This window comes from Musca autumnalis, unplaced genomic scaffold (genome assembly GCF_047663935.1).
Source record: "Musca autumnalis isolate F117 unplaced genomic scaffold, ASM4766393v1 scaffold_4, whole genome shotgun sequence".
In the NCBI taxonomy this organism is placed as follows: Eukaryota; Metazoa; Arthropoda; class Insecta; order Diptera; family Muscidae; genus Musca; species Musca autumnalis.
The window spans coordinates 13,362,299-13,378,790 of record NW_027411977.1 but is presented as its reverse complement, the minus strand read 5'-3'; the positions used below and the strand labels follow the sequence as shown (position 1 = coordinate 13,378,790).

General features: G+C 37.5%; 1 protein-coding gene across 1 annotated transcript in view; it reads right to left on the bottom strand.

Moving 5' to 3' along the window:
* Nucleotides 1–6,607: 6,607 nt before the first annotated feature.
* Nucleotides 6,608–16,492, bottom strand: part of LOC141401473 (cubilin homolog) — a 49,266-nt gene continuing 39,381 nt past the window's right edge. Inside the window, exons 17-22 of the mRNA XM_073981737.1 lie at nucleotides 11,991–14,376; nucleotides 8,860–9,036; nucleotides 8,636–8,777; nucleotides 7,440–7,612; nucleotides 6,976–7,267; nucleotides 6,608–6,900 (exon numbers count right to left, since the gene is read on the bottom strand). Coding sequence (XP_073837838.1) covers nucleotides 6,674–6,900; nucleotides 6,976–7,267; nucleotides 7,440–7,612; nucleotides 8,636–8,777; nucleotides 8,860–9,036; nucleotides 11,991–14,376 — 3,397 coding nt within the window. The 3' untranslated portion in view covers nucleotides 6,608–6,673. The remainder of the gene's footprint in view (nucleotides 6,901–6,975; nucleotides 7,268–7,439; nucleotides 7,613–8,635; nucleotides 8,778–8,859; nucleotides 9,037–11,990; nucleotides 14,377–16,492) is intronic.

The window sequence follows — 16,492 nt, the reverse complement described above, 5'->3', positions numbered from 1 at the left end:
GTTTTTACTCGAGAGGGAAATATGTTTGCGAGTACGAGTACTTGAAAAGTACGAGTTTTGCAAGAAAAAACGAGCGGGAGTGAAAATGCTGGGTAGATAAAGAAACCTCGTTTACCACATACAAAGCGATAATTCGGTCTTTGGTAAGCTTAGTAAATATAATGCAACGCGATGGAAAAAACTTTCAAACCTGTAAGAACGACATGACTCCTCATGTCTTCAGTGGATCATCTACATGGGAAAACAAAGATTATTATGTTGCCGTAGAACCCCCACCTAGGCATGTCGGGAAGGATTCATGATGTAGAATGAGAGATCCGACTTTTTAAGAGAGAACAGATGCACTATCATTTGAATGCGGTCTTTCGAGAACATCCCCATCTATTCCAGCTGTTTTCACTTAAAAACGCGGGATGGTGCAGTCGTCTGAATTTCTATAGGGCAAAGATCGATGACACCGTGCAAAACATCTGGCCAGCATACTCACAGGCCACCACGACACACAGCACATTTTCCACTGCCCTGCCAAACCCACTCACTAACTTCAGTAGATCTGTGGTTTAATCCCATCGAAGCAGCCGACAGAGATATGCATTCAGCCTATGTGAATTGAAACTTTCATCTACTTACAAATCGAATATTTTTAAGGTCTTTTCAGAATTTTGTGGCCCTTTTTGGACATTTGAACTTGCCGACATTTTTGGATTAAAGTTCAAAAGTATTGCCGAGGAGGTACGTAAAGGAATGGTCCATTATATAAGTGGATCTTATTTTGAAAGTCATATCTTTTCGATAGATATGGCGCCCACAAGTCATTACAGTGGGTCATCGTATAACTTTTGTACCAGTATGCCAGAAAGCATGGATTTGTTCACGGAGAGGACCGATATGGGCCATATTAGAAGTTAAACTAAATTTGGACGAAATATTAGGAGAAATAAGTTTGGACCAAATTGGTTGCCCCGTTTCAAGGCATATCGTGCATACAATTTTAGTGACATTTTTTATATTATAATATTGGGGGGAAATACCGGAAGTTGTGGACTCGTGTTGCCTATCTTAGAGCCAGAACTAAGTTTTGTGCTTTAGGGGTTTTTACACCTTTCGGGCAGTTTTCTCAAGAAATATGGACTTGCCCCTGAAAAAAACTTTTACCGTCGTAATTAAGGCAGCGAATGCAAATTGTTTCAACAAAATTTTTGATTGATTTTAGAGCACGTCTTAAAGTGAACTTATTCGAAATTTTGTGTCGGAGGTACCCAAAGGAGCGGATAAATATAATCCATATTCGAACCTGATCTATATCTGGTAGATATATTAGGAAGTGTAAACATTTTGAACTTTCGATCTTAAACTATATTTGGACATAATATTATGAGTACCAAATTTTGGATCGAAAAATTGACGTGTCGTTTTGTTCCATATCCATAAAGCCTGGCGTATGGAACAAAACAACTTTGAACTTTTTAGTTCCATATCCATGTAGTTTGGCGTATGGAACAAAAAGAGACAAAAACGAATTGTTCCACCAAAAATGATGGCGTTTGGAACAAAAACTTGCCTATTTTTGCCAAGTTACGAATAATGTGGCGTATGGAACAAATTGTTTTAAAGGACTTGGTTTAAAAACTGAAGAATAATAGTTTCTAAATCCAAATATTTTTTAATATTGTATTGTTATAGGAAAATGAAAATTTTTCAATCGTTGAAACAAAAAATCCCTAGTTTAAAGACAAAATTTTGATGTAAGTCCACAAAAATATACGCAGAAACATTTATTCGACTTGAAGCTAGAGTGGACACCGACTAAAAAAATGGTATTAAAAGAAAACGCGTTTCAATGTTTTATGTTACCTAAGAAATGCAAAAAATCAATCCGTTTTGTCCGATCGAAATTTTTACTACAAAAAATAGTGATAAGTGGAGGCAATACCTTAAATAAATGTTAAGGAAACCTATAATAATGGTCCTTATTGTATTTATATGAGAAAAATAAATGTTTCATTTAAATTCCTGATTTTTCAACTCCACATTAGCACTTCATATATGGGAGGTGGAACACGATTGATAAAAAGTGTTTTGGTTGAAATGTGACAAAACGTGTTCCATGTGACACAAACTGCCAAAAATACGAAAAAAAGATTCCATAGAACAATTCAGCAACTTTTTGCAATTATAAAAATTGGTCATAACTTCTGGACTATCACAGATATCTGACTAAAATAAACTACTGATATTTCTATGTTTAGTTAAGTAGAACTGAGCTCTTAAAGTATTGGATTATTGCACCATTTTTATCCTGTATGGCCTTAAACATTAACTTGAGTTTTTCTCGAATCTGGCAAATGGCGTATGGAACACTTAAGCATGACACCGACGTTATGTTGATCATTTTTGGTGGGATGTTTTGTGATCACTGGGAACCACAAATGTTAAATTCCAGATATTTCGGAAAAAAATGTAACTAGAAACCTCAAAGTACCGAAATTCGGGTGGTACCGTTAGATTTTCTTTACATTTTTTTCTAGAGATTTTTTTATTTTTATTTTTGGTCTTCTATCATGCTGCGGTGTCAGAATATGGTTTGCTCGTTTTTTTTTTTGTATTTTGGTTCGTGTCGCACAATGATAGAGAATAAAATGTTTTGTTTTCTTCGACGAAATTCATGTAAATATTTATTAAAAGATAACTAAGAAAACTAGAATATTGAAACTTCGAGAAGTGTTGCATTAGATAAAGGACATTAAAATATATTTTATTTGAAAAAAAATTGCAGGGTGTTTTCAAAGGGTTTTTTATGATTTAATTTTTCAATGACATTTTTGATGTCCTTGTTATCCTGGAATTCAATAATTTATAATTATTATATAAAGCCTACACTCTCCTCTTTAATATGACACCAACATCAGCATCGTACGACGAGTACAAGTATTTAAAATATTTTTTTGAAAAATGTTGACCTTTGAAATTTGAATGTCCTCTAAAAGGTCAAAACGTTGAGAAAATGAAAAATTAACAACGCCATTTTACTCCATTTTGCCTATAGTTTCAAACGTATATACTCGTAGTCCGGTTCAAGTGTAACAAAATTGTTTGAAAATTGTCGGACGGTGTTATATGAGGGCTATACTAAAACGTGGAACGATGTAGCCCATCTTCGAACATGATATATGTTCATACTAAATACACATTTTTATCTCAAATATTTCGGAAGATATCGTGATTACAACAAACGAACGGACATGGCTAAATCAAATTAGAATTGTACGCATATATTCTTGAATATATGTACTTTATAGGGTCGCAAATGATTGAAATCAAAATTAGAAAAATCGAACGACGCTTAGTGAAAATTGGTATTAACGAATCAACAACGCAACTTCGAAAACAACGCAAAGTGAAACGAAGCAAAGCGAGGCCTTGGTGAATTTACGGTTTCTCATAATGTGCCTTATAAATTCAATTTTCTACTGGATTTTTTATACCCTCAGCATTTATGCTAACGAGGGTATATACACTTTCATACGGGCAAAATGTGCCGCATCGAAATAATGGTTTTAGACCCCAAGTATGTTTGGACGAAATGTGTTTCAGACAATTTGGAGTCCATTGAGCAATGTCCGTCCGTCTGTCTGGCTGGCTTGTGCGCACGATAACTCTCGAACAGATGAACCGATTAGGTCCAAAATTTGGCTTTCGCAATATTTTGTCCAAACTTAGTTTAAGTTCGAAAATGGGTTATATCGGTCCACTCCTTCCGGTACCTCCCCCACAAAAGTTCGAAAATGTTCGGAAAATTTGTGCGCACGATAACTCTTGAACGAAGTAACCGATTCGATCCATACTTTGCACATCGTGAAATTTCTACCAGACTTAGATGAATTTCCAATATGGACTCAATCGGCCGGCCCACTCCTTCGGGTACCTCCCACACAAAATTTTGGACAAGTTCAGATTAGGACCTGCTCTCGAATCGGTTAGATTTTAGTTGTAGCAACTTGTATTCACTGCCCCCCATACAACGGTACAAGTTTCATCAGGGGCAAGTCCATACTTCTTGAGAAAATAGCATGAAAGGTGCAAAAAGCCCCTATGACACCGTGTGTAGTGGTTGGAGCGCAAGATAACTCTCGAACGGATCTGCCGATTTGGTCCAAAATTTGGCGTTCGTAATATTTTGTCCAAACATAGTTTAAATTCGAAGAGAATCCATATCGGTCCACTCCTTCAGGTACCTCGCCCACAAAAGTTAAAAAATGTTCGGAAAAATTGTGCGCACGATAACTCTTGGAGGGAGTGACCTATGTAATCCATACCTTGCACATCCTAATATATCTACCAGATATAGATCAGGTTCGAATATGGACTATATTTGTCTACTCCTGATACCTCTCACCCAAAATTTCGGATAAGTTCCCTTTAAGACCTGCTCTCGAATCACTTTGATTTTTGTTGAAGCTGTTTGCATTCACTACCTCCATTAAGACGGTAAAAGTTTTTTCAGGGGCAGTCCATATTTCTTAGGAAAAGGTGTAAAAAAATCTATATATCATCATATGTGGCGGTCGGAGAACACGATAACTCTCGAACTGGTCAACCGATTTATTCTAAAATTTGGTCTTCGTCATATTAAATCCAAACTTAGTTTCATGGGGCAATACCGGTCCGCAACTTCCGGTACTCCTCCCCAATATTTAAAAAATGTCACTAAAATCCTAGGACGATATCACTTGAATGGGGCAACCAATTTGCTCCAAACTTTGGATTTCCAAATATTTTGTCAAAATTTAGTTTAACTTCTAAAATGGCCCACATCGGTCCTCCCTAAGGTTAGCCCCCTCCCACAAAAGTTCAACATTTGTGTCTTAGTGCAGTTAATTCCTAATCCAATTTTTTTCAAATGTCCAAAAACGCCACCAAATTCTGAAGAGACCTTAAATACATTCGATCTGTCCGTAGGTGAAAGTTTCACTTCCCATTGCCTGAGGTTATATATCTGTCGGCAAAGCCGACTGACACCACGGTGCTCTTGAAACAATTTTAAATGGAAGGTGCTTACACCTCGGAAGTTTTTGCGGATTCTGAAACTACAATGTTTATAGATGAGAAAAATCTAAAAACAAAAAAAATCGCCGGAGCGCTTTTTAAATAAATCGCGATTTAAGTTGACATTTTTAAGGGTTGTTTAGATTTTCACGATTTTGCTTAGAAATCGCAAGTCCTATCAAAATGAGACTTAAAAAAATATTGTAGCTATGAAAATTCTCTACAAGATTGACCTCTAAGGTATTCTCGCCGGTTTTACCGTTTTTGAGATATAGAAGTTCAAATTGGGACAATTCGATTTCAATTCAATTCAGTATCGCCCACTTATAAAACAATGTCATGACTGCAAATTCCCAACTTAAACTTATATATCTAAAAAAATGGTACAACTTAGGATAAGTTACTTAAGCCAGTCTTGTAGAGAATTTTCACAGCTTTAAGATTTTCTCAGGTCCCACATCAATAAAACTTACCGTATTCAAGCAAAATCGCGAAACCCTAACAAAAAATCCTAAAAATGTAAACTGAGGTTCTTTATCTCAAAAATGGTACAGGCTGGGAACAAATGATAAACGTCAATCCCGTACAAAATTTTCACAGCTACAACATTTTCTTTAGCTCCATTTCGATTGGACTTGCGGTTTCCAAGCAAAATCGTGAAAACCTAAAATACACCTAAAAATGTGAATCTTGACCGCGATTTATTTAAAAATCCCTACAGCGATTTTTTCTTGTTTTTGGATTTTTCTCATCTGTGAACATTGCTGTTTCAGAATTCACAAAAACTTCCCCTGTGTAAGCGGTTTTCATCAAAAGTTAGTTAAGGCGCACCCTTCATGACATTGTTTTATAAGGGGGCGATACAGAATTGAATTGAATTTGAATTGTCCCAATTTGAACTTCTATATCTCAAAAACGGCAAAACCGACGAGAATACCATAGAGGTCAATCTTTTAGAGAATTTTCATAGCTACAATATTTTCTTAAGTCCCATTTTGATAGGACTTGCGGTTTCTAAGTAAAATTGTGAAAACCTAAACAACACCTAAAATTGTCAAATTAAATCGCGATTTATTTAAAAAGCGCTCCGGCGATTTTTTTTGTTTTTCGATTTTTCTCATCTATGAACATTGTAGTTTCAGAATTCGCAAAAACGTCCAAGGTGTAGGCACCTTCCATTTAAAATTGTTTCAAGAGCACCGTGACACTTTTTTACTTGTTTATTTGAGAATTTTGCCTATTGAGGCAAAGATCATTTTTAATATTGATTTTTGATAAATTTTTCGTTAGAAACGAGCTTAATTACCAATGATGCGAGTGAAAAAGGAAAGACGACGATACTCGTTTACTCATAATCATAGACTTTGCTAAGCGTTTGTCATGAAAGCCATACAATGATTGAACAAATATTCAACGTTGTTAAAAAAAAATTGCGTTTGAAAGAGAGAAAGTTAGATGATCTCGAAGCCGCCCCACAACCTATATGTCTGAGGAGCCTCTGGATTGTTTTTGCCTCACTATTTACATGTATGAACAACTGTTAAAGTAATAAAAACAATAATTATACATACAAACATACATTTTATTTATACATACATATATGTATTTATATTAAAAATTGGTAAGATTATTTAATTGTATTTAAAATGATATTATATATTAGTGACCAGCCGGATCCATCAATATTCGGCGATGTTTTAGAAGTTATGCGTATACGATTTGAAGTTGATTTTACAATTTCAGGCCTTTCTGGCCCGCAGAGGGTCTTCAACAGCTTTTCCGAACCATCCGACATAACGTCATATATTTGCAAATTATCCAGGTGACAATTGGTGATTGGACCCATATTGAATGCTAAAAATGTGACCAAAATAAAAAAATTGAATATTCTTCAGCTATGCATGCATGCAACTTTGCCAATTTACTTACAGTCAAAATAAAGGTTTATACTATTTGGAGCTGGTACGTGAACAGTCCAAGTACAGTTTGTAAACCTACGCATTCCCTCATAGTTTGGACTAACAATACTGCCTTGGTTTGTATTAAATGTACCGCCACAACCTGGTATTTCAGTGCGTAGACTTGTTGAATATGTTAGTGATGCTATTCTAATGTTAGAGGTTTCAATTTGTATAGTATTTGTGATTGTAAAAACCGACATAAGTTGATATGTGTTTCGACAACGATTATAAATGGTTGAATTTGCTTTGTTGTCAATTATCTGTAATAAAATGTTACATAACTTTACATTTATTGGTCTGTCCCAGAACCACAAGAATGTACTAATTTTCACTATCTTTTTCGATGACATAAATATAAAATTGTTATCATAGTATATTCTTGTAGATTCTGGAGCAGATCATTTATTTCTAAGAGGTATATTTCTAGCATACCCTGAAATATGATTTGTTGTTGCAATTGTTGCTAACAAAGTTAATATTGTTAATATAGAAATTAAGGCTGCAGTTATCTGGAACAGTGATGTTTGTTTGGCAGGTATTTTTGTCTGCAAGATCCATTGAATAGTCTAAATTGCCATTCAGGTCGTTGTATGTTCGATTGCATACTGAAGATAAATAAAAAAATAATGACAACAAAAATTATAAAAATTTATATAACGTCACCTGAAATGCCCAAAGACGTAATTCAAACAAAAATCAGAATTCCTTTTTCCAATTTCAAGCTTCTACATTCAAAAAATAATAATCCTATTCATGAAATTGCATTTCAAAATATGCGATAACATTGTAGTTGATGAAGGATCCCAAAACCAAATTTTCCCTCAGTTATGGTTTCATTACTTAATTCTATTTGATCATGATTGATAATGCCCAAAATGTTCGGCTTCGTAAGATTGATATTTTATAAAACGGTTTTCATTTTATAATCCTTTTGCTTCTCCTGTAAACTTATTGTTTTTTTCAGTCTTTCGTCTTTCGGCATTTCGGGTGACAATATATCGCTCACTTAATCAAAGAGTGACACATCTCAAAAAATCTAGTTTCGAGAAAAACGCGTTTTAAGTTCGGGATTCAAATGTGACTTCCCCACTTAAAAAGATTATTACACAAAAACTAAAAAAACTACTTGGACCATATTTTGCAAACAGCTTGCCACATATCAGTGCTACATTTCGGTGCAATATCAAGCATAATTTGACGTTTTTTAGTGCTTCATAAACTCAAAAAACTTTTGTGCTGAATTATGCGAAACTCGTAGTAAATTATCTGTAACTCGTCGAGTTTTGGAGATATCAGTATGAAAATTTGACACAAGATAAAAGAGATGTCGTAGAAAAAATAGAAATTGCTAACTCAGAAAACGCATTTTTTGAGTTATGCCACTCTTTGAGTAAATGAGCGATATGTACATATATATATTTTTGTTATTTCCAAACAAATATTGATCGAATTATTTATATGTACATACATACATATGTATGTTGGGCCAGAACTGCAAGAATCTACTAATTTTTAATATTTTTCCGATAACATAAAGGAAAAATTGTTATCGTAGTAAAAATTTGTAGATTCTTGCAGGTTCTGGAACAGAGCAAAAATGTATCTGTTTTTCCCTCTTCCATACATACCATTCACACTTTCTGTTACAAGCTCGAAACCTTTGCCCTCTTCCGCAGCATCACTGTGGAAAATAATTTCCAATTTTCTATAGGTAATGCCTCTAGATGGTAAGATATAATTCGGAATATTGCCACAAAATTGAAATGAATTCTGTAAGTAGGAAGAAAAATAGCCCAATTAAATAATGTAGCATTTTATATTTGAGCGCAAAAGCGCGTTGGATACAACTTACATAATCTCCTTTAACTTGGACATAGTCTTGACATTTACCAGAAATTTGCGAAACATTTTGCAAATCGATATAAGTGAAACGGAGTAATATTGGCGAATCCAGTATAAAGTGCCAGGAACAATGAACATTTGACGTATACATTGTTTCGGGCTTTTGCGGGAAGGCTAGTGTGTATTTCTGCATAAAAGAAGGTAAGAAATGGTTATATATATTGGAATTAAATTATGAGTGGATCCGAGGGTGGAGTTTCTTAGTAGATGCCCTATTGCATTTGATCCCCAGGTTGTTTGGCGTCCCTTAAACATCCAATGTGACGTTCACCCATGGAAATGTGGAAAGTTATGGGTAAGGCCATGGATCCATTCAATTTGCTAGATCCGCATTCACCACATGCAATGAACGCAAACACACGAAACGATTCCCGTACCATTCACAAAGCCATCAACTTCTCATTTTTTCTGAATCGTTTCGTTCTCAAAACAAAATAAAACCACAAACTTTTCAATTGAAGAAGAACAAAACATTCTGAGAAGTACATCGACTACGCTGTTCCGAGTGGTTTTATTCACGAACGAAACAAAATGAATAGTTTGCAAATGTTTGCTGTGCGAAAAAATCAATGACACATTCAGACACACACATTTGATTGTTTAACAACCCATAAATCTAACATCACACAGTTGGAATATACTGCGGAGGATGTTTGAATTAACCACCAAACGTTTGTAGTGGGTATTGAACTGTTTCGTTTTCTATGAGATGTTGTAAAGTTAAGTTGTTAACAAAACGAAACCAAATGGCGAGTTTGGTCAAGTTGGGTTATGTTTCGTTTTGTTCTTATTGAAAATACGAAACGTTTGCAAACGATTCATAAACTTTGTTCTCCGTACGCCGACCGCATGTCAACATCGGTGTGGATAAGCTTCCAGGACTACTCTGATAAAAGTTATGTTGCTGCTTTATACGCCAGAACATTTCCCAGTGTGTCAGCAATTTCTTCATCGGATTAATCGTCGTCATGAGAATACGAGATAGCCCCACAGTATCCCCAACAACAACAAACGTAGCACTGTACACCACATCTTGTTGTACAGCCCCTGGAAATGCCTCGTTCCTGCAATACAATTGCAACGGTCTCCGCAAAAAGAGGCAGCAAAATTGTGCACTTTTTGAGTCGGAGAAACATCATGGTCGAGAATAATAGGAGTTCTGGCAATCCGCAATTTCACTTGAGCCAGACCACCTTGATATGATCGTCTCCATTTATGAACTATGGAAGGGCTTATAGAACGTTCAAAACACCGCAATAGAAAGCTGTCCATTCCCCAAGATTCTCGGGTAACTGGGAGAATTTTCCGATATATCATTACAACTGTATCCGTTCGTTACATACGAATACCAGAAATTAGACCAAATTTCCCAATGGAGCCGTCGGGACTAGCAAACGAGCGTGATGAACTTCGTCCTACGAACCCTGAAGACTAAAGAGTTAGGGAACTTACTCATGAAGTCAATAGGCTTTTTGAGGTCAGTAACCGCCTGGTGTTCCGTCATACGCAATAACCAGAGGGATACAGCGCTGGCCTAGCAAATTTATAGCTCCACATTTTGCACGCTTATAGAAGATTAGAATTGGAAGAGATTGTTACACCTCGTCAGTCATGGCCAGTGCCCCGGCAACCAGTAGTTTCGTTTGGCATAGTCTACGTTAACCTAATATTGTCCACGTTAACAGACAATCCCAGTTCTTCATCTCCGACCACTGTTCTTCTATGAACCATGACAGGGTTCAGATAATTTTAAAATTACCGCTTCAGAAAACTGTCCATTCTCTCAGATCCTGGGATAGATGGGGGAATTTTCTGAGATATCATCACACCTGCAACCTTTCGCTAGAAAAATACTGCTTGAATTCCCGAAATTAGACCAAATTTCCCAATAGAGGCATCGGGACTTACTAATAAGTGTGATGAACTTCGCCGTACGAACCTTGAACACCTAAACCCTAGGGAACTTACTCATGAAGTGAACTTACTTACTTAGCTGGCCCATTACGAAACATCTGTTCATAGACCGAACTAAGAAAAGATCTCCAATTCTCTCTGTTTAGTGCTTCGCTTTCTGGAATACCGAGCCTTGTCATCCCTTTTTCCACTTGTTTGCGCCATCTATTCTTTGGCCTGCCAATTCTGCGTGCACCGCCATGTGGCCCGTATTTATACGCTTTTTTAGCGGGTTCATCATCGCTCATTCTTTTATATGGCCTAGCCAACGCAATCGCTGCATCAGGCTAAGTGAAAAAAGTGGCTAAACAACCTGAAGCAATCCAATAATTGTACAGGATTAAGTAAATTGTGGAGATCAGTTAAATCACTCTCGAAGCTGGGAATGGAAGATGATAGAACGGTTGTAACTTCCCACAACGTTACAGTGACAATATTTCAACTAGAAATTTATAGACAAGTGCCATCAATTTTTCGTTAGTCAACCGTATTGTATTAGAAACTTTGCAAGTTTTCAGGGTGACCCAGCCACTGAAACCAGGCAAAGGTACTAGCAGAGGAAAATTGCCGATTTCCGTCCTGTCACCAGTACCAAAGATTCTAGAGGCACAGCTGCTCCTCATAATGAGAAAATATTTCCCAGTCGAAGACCCGTAGAGTGAAACAGCGAGTTGCCCAAAGCGGGTTGATATCTCTAGAACTATTTAACCTCTACCTTTCTGAAATTACACATCCCCCAGACGGAATATAGAACGGAATTAAAGCGGATGATTAACGATTTCTGCGTTGATGACATATGTGATATGTTAGATATATCCATAGCGGACAAGTAATATAATACCACGACCCGTTAAGTATTACGTTCTTAATAGGTCGTGATGGTCTCTATGTTCGGCATAAATTGTAAGGAAGTTTCAAAACACAATTATGGACGAATCTTGTATTTTATCACCTACCAAAATGGCGCAATAATGAAAAAAGCGAAAGGCCGTCACTCAGGGTTAGTCGTGTAAAGTACATGGTCGGCTCCCTTATTTGTGTTATTTCTTATTTGTGTTATTTTGTCTTATTCTACTCTACTAGTTATAAACTACGTTGATATATAGGTATGTACATATCTGCCCTTACCTCTCGTTCTCCCAGGGTATATTCATCGACGTTGCCACCACATACACTTTTTTCCATAGTTAGAATTATTTCAAAACTAAGCTGTCCCACATTAGAAGCTATAAATTTCAACACTGCCTCACTATATGAACTGATTAGCGTGGTATTGCTGGTGCCACAGAATTTACCCATTGATGTCTGCTTCGATTCAACGTTATCGAATATTTCCACAAAATTGCAATTAGTCGAATCGGCACTACATCGTCCCAATTCGCCAGTGTGTGAACAAATCAGTGTTCCATTGTTGACTTCTAACTTTTTAATGTCCACACGTATACGATACCCCTTAGGGGCGCTGATGCGATACAAACACATATACTCTTCACCAGAATCACTTAAACGATAGTTGCGGGCCAAATTAACAGGTGAGTTTCCAACGGTAAGCGATATACGTTCATTGCAATTCCGAATGAAGACGATTAATGCCTCAAAACCCCTGCCTGAGGATGAGGCATCTGAGATGGCATTGATGACTGCTTCATTGTGGTCTACAATAACAGTTGGAGCCGTCGCTGTTATATTGCCCGTCAGTTGTATAATACGCTTCTCAGGCAGTATAGCACGTCCTGAATAGATACTCAGATGGTCATAATTTTCCTCCGTCTCAAAATATTTAAAACGCACCACTATGGAATGATCCGCGGGTGCGGTGACATACCACACACAATTCATATTATCCGCATAACTGTTGGCGTCCTCGTGCTTCAATGGATGAATGGTGTAACGACTTGTGGTTATATTACCACCACATGAGTCAAACCCATACTCAATGGTATAAAATCCGATATCGTTGGTAGTCAGCCTGAGATATTTATAGGCTCTTTCTTCAAATTCGTTTTCACAGTGTCTATTTCCTGGTAGTTCCTTAGCCGTTGTGTCAAGCTTGTAGGTGGTAAAACATAAATTACTTGGAATTCTCCTCATACCAACAAGAGGAAAATAAGAATTGAAAGTAGCGTCAGTATTGACACGGACACTGATCAACTTCTTGGCTTCATTACTTTGGAAAATATATTCACATTCGATACGTTGATTGCGATATCCCATTGGTTGTGGACTGTCTATACGTTTCATTGATGAACCGGTAACATTCACCGTCAGCGAACATTGACTGCGGACGAAAAATGAAAATCCATCTGCTGTGACATTGGCATTCGTGCGGAATATCACTTGCACTTCAGAAGTTGTTGCATTGTAAACTGGTGGCAAATCTCGACCACAGTAGCGAACATCCGAAACCCAGACACCATTTTCCCTACGTTGAATTTCCAAATAATCTCGAGTACAATTTTCCGAATTCTCAATAAAGAAACGACCATAAAAGACCACCTGAAGATAGAAACCTAAGCGGGTTTTGAAGATCCAGGAACATTCTTCATTATTGCGATACGTATGACGATCCACTTGCACCATGGTCGTTGCTTGAGTTATCACTGTCTCCGATCCACAGATAATAGATTTTTGTGCTTCAATATTAAATAGAGTGCTCGGGAAGGTATAATTCTCCGCTTGATAAATCACCAATATCCGGCTATTTTTTAGTTTGTAATCATCTAAGATATTCGGACCGTCGCGACAGAACTTAATGATGTGATCGGAACGCCATCTCTGCTCCTTGATCATTACGAATTCCCGATCGCAGGAATCGCTAAAACTAAAATTGCCCACCAATCGATATTCGTTATCCATGCGCCCATAATAAAAGGGTCGGGTCAAAGACCACATACACATTATGGCACCGTAATTAGGGTCACGTATTTCCGGCTGCTTCAAGGTTAAACCATTTTTCACCATATAATTACCTCCACAATCATGCCGACGATACGACATGGATAATTTTTGTATAAGTTGATTATCGCTCTGCATAATTATCCAATAGCCCTGTATTTGTGATTGCGGATGTAAGACCTGGGTAAGGTTTTCTCTATAGTTTGTAATTATTTGATTATCACGAAAACTTAACACTGGTGTTAGACGATAAGTTGCTTCAACGTTAATCATTTGAACCTCAAATCGACTTATGTTGAAAACCATTGTCTGGTAAAAATTTAATTTCACTTGGGCTTTACAGTAGTAGGGTTCCTTGAAGTGTGGGTCCAAATTGCTTATCTCAATATGGCCCTCGGTATTACTTTCATCAATATTCGGTGGGCAGTATGATACACTATCGGAATAATAATGGGCTTTAAGGCTCTTGTATTTAGATATCATCGCGGGTATGTGGACTTGAACAATCATTGTATTGTCGGTGGATTGTATTATCTTATTTGGATCGTAGTTATTAACATCGAAGGCCAGCAGCTTCGATTCCATGTTGATATCATTAAAAATTTGAAACTCAACGGATCTGAAATTAAATGAGAATATACAAATTGTTTATTTAAGTGTTTTGAACAATTAACGTCAATCAATTTGTGGAGTTTTCAGACCAACTCAATTTGAACCATGGTAAGATACACAACCGAGTTAGAATAGAGTTTTTTCATGATTCCTACATCAGCAAAATTCGCCAGACTTCGACTCAGAAACATTGGATTGAATAAGTAAGTCCTTATAAGTCCACAATAAATAAATGTGTCTAAAATAAGTGTGAGCGATTCGGAAAGGCGGAGAAGAATTAAGCACCTTATAGAACTCATAACGATGTCGGAAAGATCAAGAATGTTTGTTGATAAAATATTGTTCATTATTAAGAGGAGGCAATAAAAGCCATAACGAATATCAGGTTACCAAATTCGCGGTGTAAAAAATTTCTAAAGAGAACGATTTTCGGCGCAACTTTGTTTAAGGAGGAATGCACATTTCACCACTATTTGGAGTACGGGAAAATGTACAATAGTTCTGGAAAACAACAATTACACTGTGCTGCAGTGAAAATTTGTCGATCTGCATCTCTTGGGTCTTCTCCAGGATTTGCCGCAGGGTAAATATCTGGTCAATGGTGGACTTGCCAGGTCTAAAGCCGCATTGGTATGGTCCAATTATCTCGTTGACCATTGGCTTTAGTCGTTCGCACAATATCCCTGACACGATCTTGTAGGCAATAGGGAGTAGACTTATGCCCCTATAGTTAGAGCATACAGTCTTATCTCCCTTCTTGTGGACGGGGCACAGGATACTCAGATTCCAATCGTCGGGTACTCGTTGTTCCTGCCAGATGGTGCTAACTAGCTGATTATCAGCGTGTCGCCTCCGGTTTTGAACAGCTCGGCTGGTAAACCATCGGCTCCTGCTGCCTTATTATTCTTCAGCCGATTTATTGCTGTCTTTACCTCATCTTGGCTGGGCGGTATACATTCAATACCATTGGGCCTGTGGTATCTTCGTCGTCTTCGCTGCTATTGGATACCACCAGTTTTGAAAAACGTTCTTTCCATATCCTGAGTACACTATCTGTATCAGTTACCAAATTACCTTGCTGGTGTCTACAGGAGGATGTGCCTGTACCAAAGCCATCAGTTTGATGCTTGACTCTTTGGTAGAATTTTCGGACTTCGTTCTGGCTCCTGTACATCTCGATTTTTTCACACTCCCGCTTTTCCATCTCTCTCTTTTTCCTGCGGAAAAGACGTTTCTCCTCTCTCCTTTTCTCCCTGTATCTCTCTCGTGCGCTACGCGTTGCTACGGATTGTAAAGTAGCCCTATATGCCGCATTTTTCTCTTCGGTGGCAGCACGACACTCCTTATCATACCATGGATTCCTTGGTGGAGGCCTCTGGTATCCAAGTATGGATTTTGCGGCTGTTTGCATGGAGTGGGCAATGCTTTGCCATTGCGCTGATATGATATCGGGATGAGGAGTGCTTTGATTAAGCAATTGGGCTAGTTGAGTGGAATATGCTGTGGCTAACTGTTGTGATTGCAGCTTACCGATGTCTAACTTTCGTGTTGTGTCTGTTCGTACTTTGTTTGCTACGTTTAAGCGGGTGCGTACCTTTGCTGCAACAAGGTAGTGGTCCGAATCAATGTTTGCATCTATCACAACATGATTAATTTGATTTCTTGTTTTCTGATCTGGATACAGCCAGGTGCCCTTATGAATATCGAGATGATTAAATCTGGTACTGCTAACTACCATGTTTTTTGCAGCTGCAAAGTATATCAGCCTCATACCATTGTCAGATGTTTCACTGTGGAGGCTGAATTTCCCGACTGTTGGGCCAAAGATATTCTCCTTTCCAATTTTGGCATTAAAATCGCCTAGAATGATTTTAATGTCATGGGCAGGGCGACTGTCATATGTTTCTTCTAGGCGCTCGTAAAATATATCTTTGGCCTGTTCGTCCTTTTCTTCAGTGGGAGCATGAGCGCAAATAAAGCTGATGTTGAAGAATTTAGCTTTTATTCGAATTGCAGCAAGTCTTTCATTCACTGGAGTGAAGCTGGATACCAGATGTTTTAGTCTCCGACTAACTACAAATCCGCAACCAAACTCATGCTTTACGTCATGGCAGCTATAATAC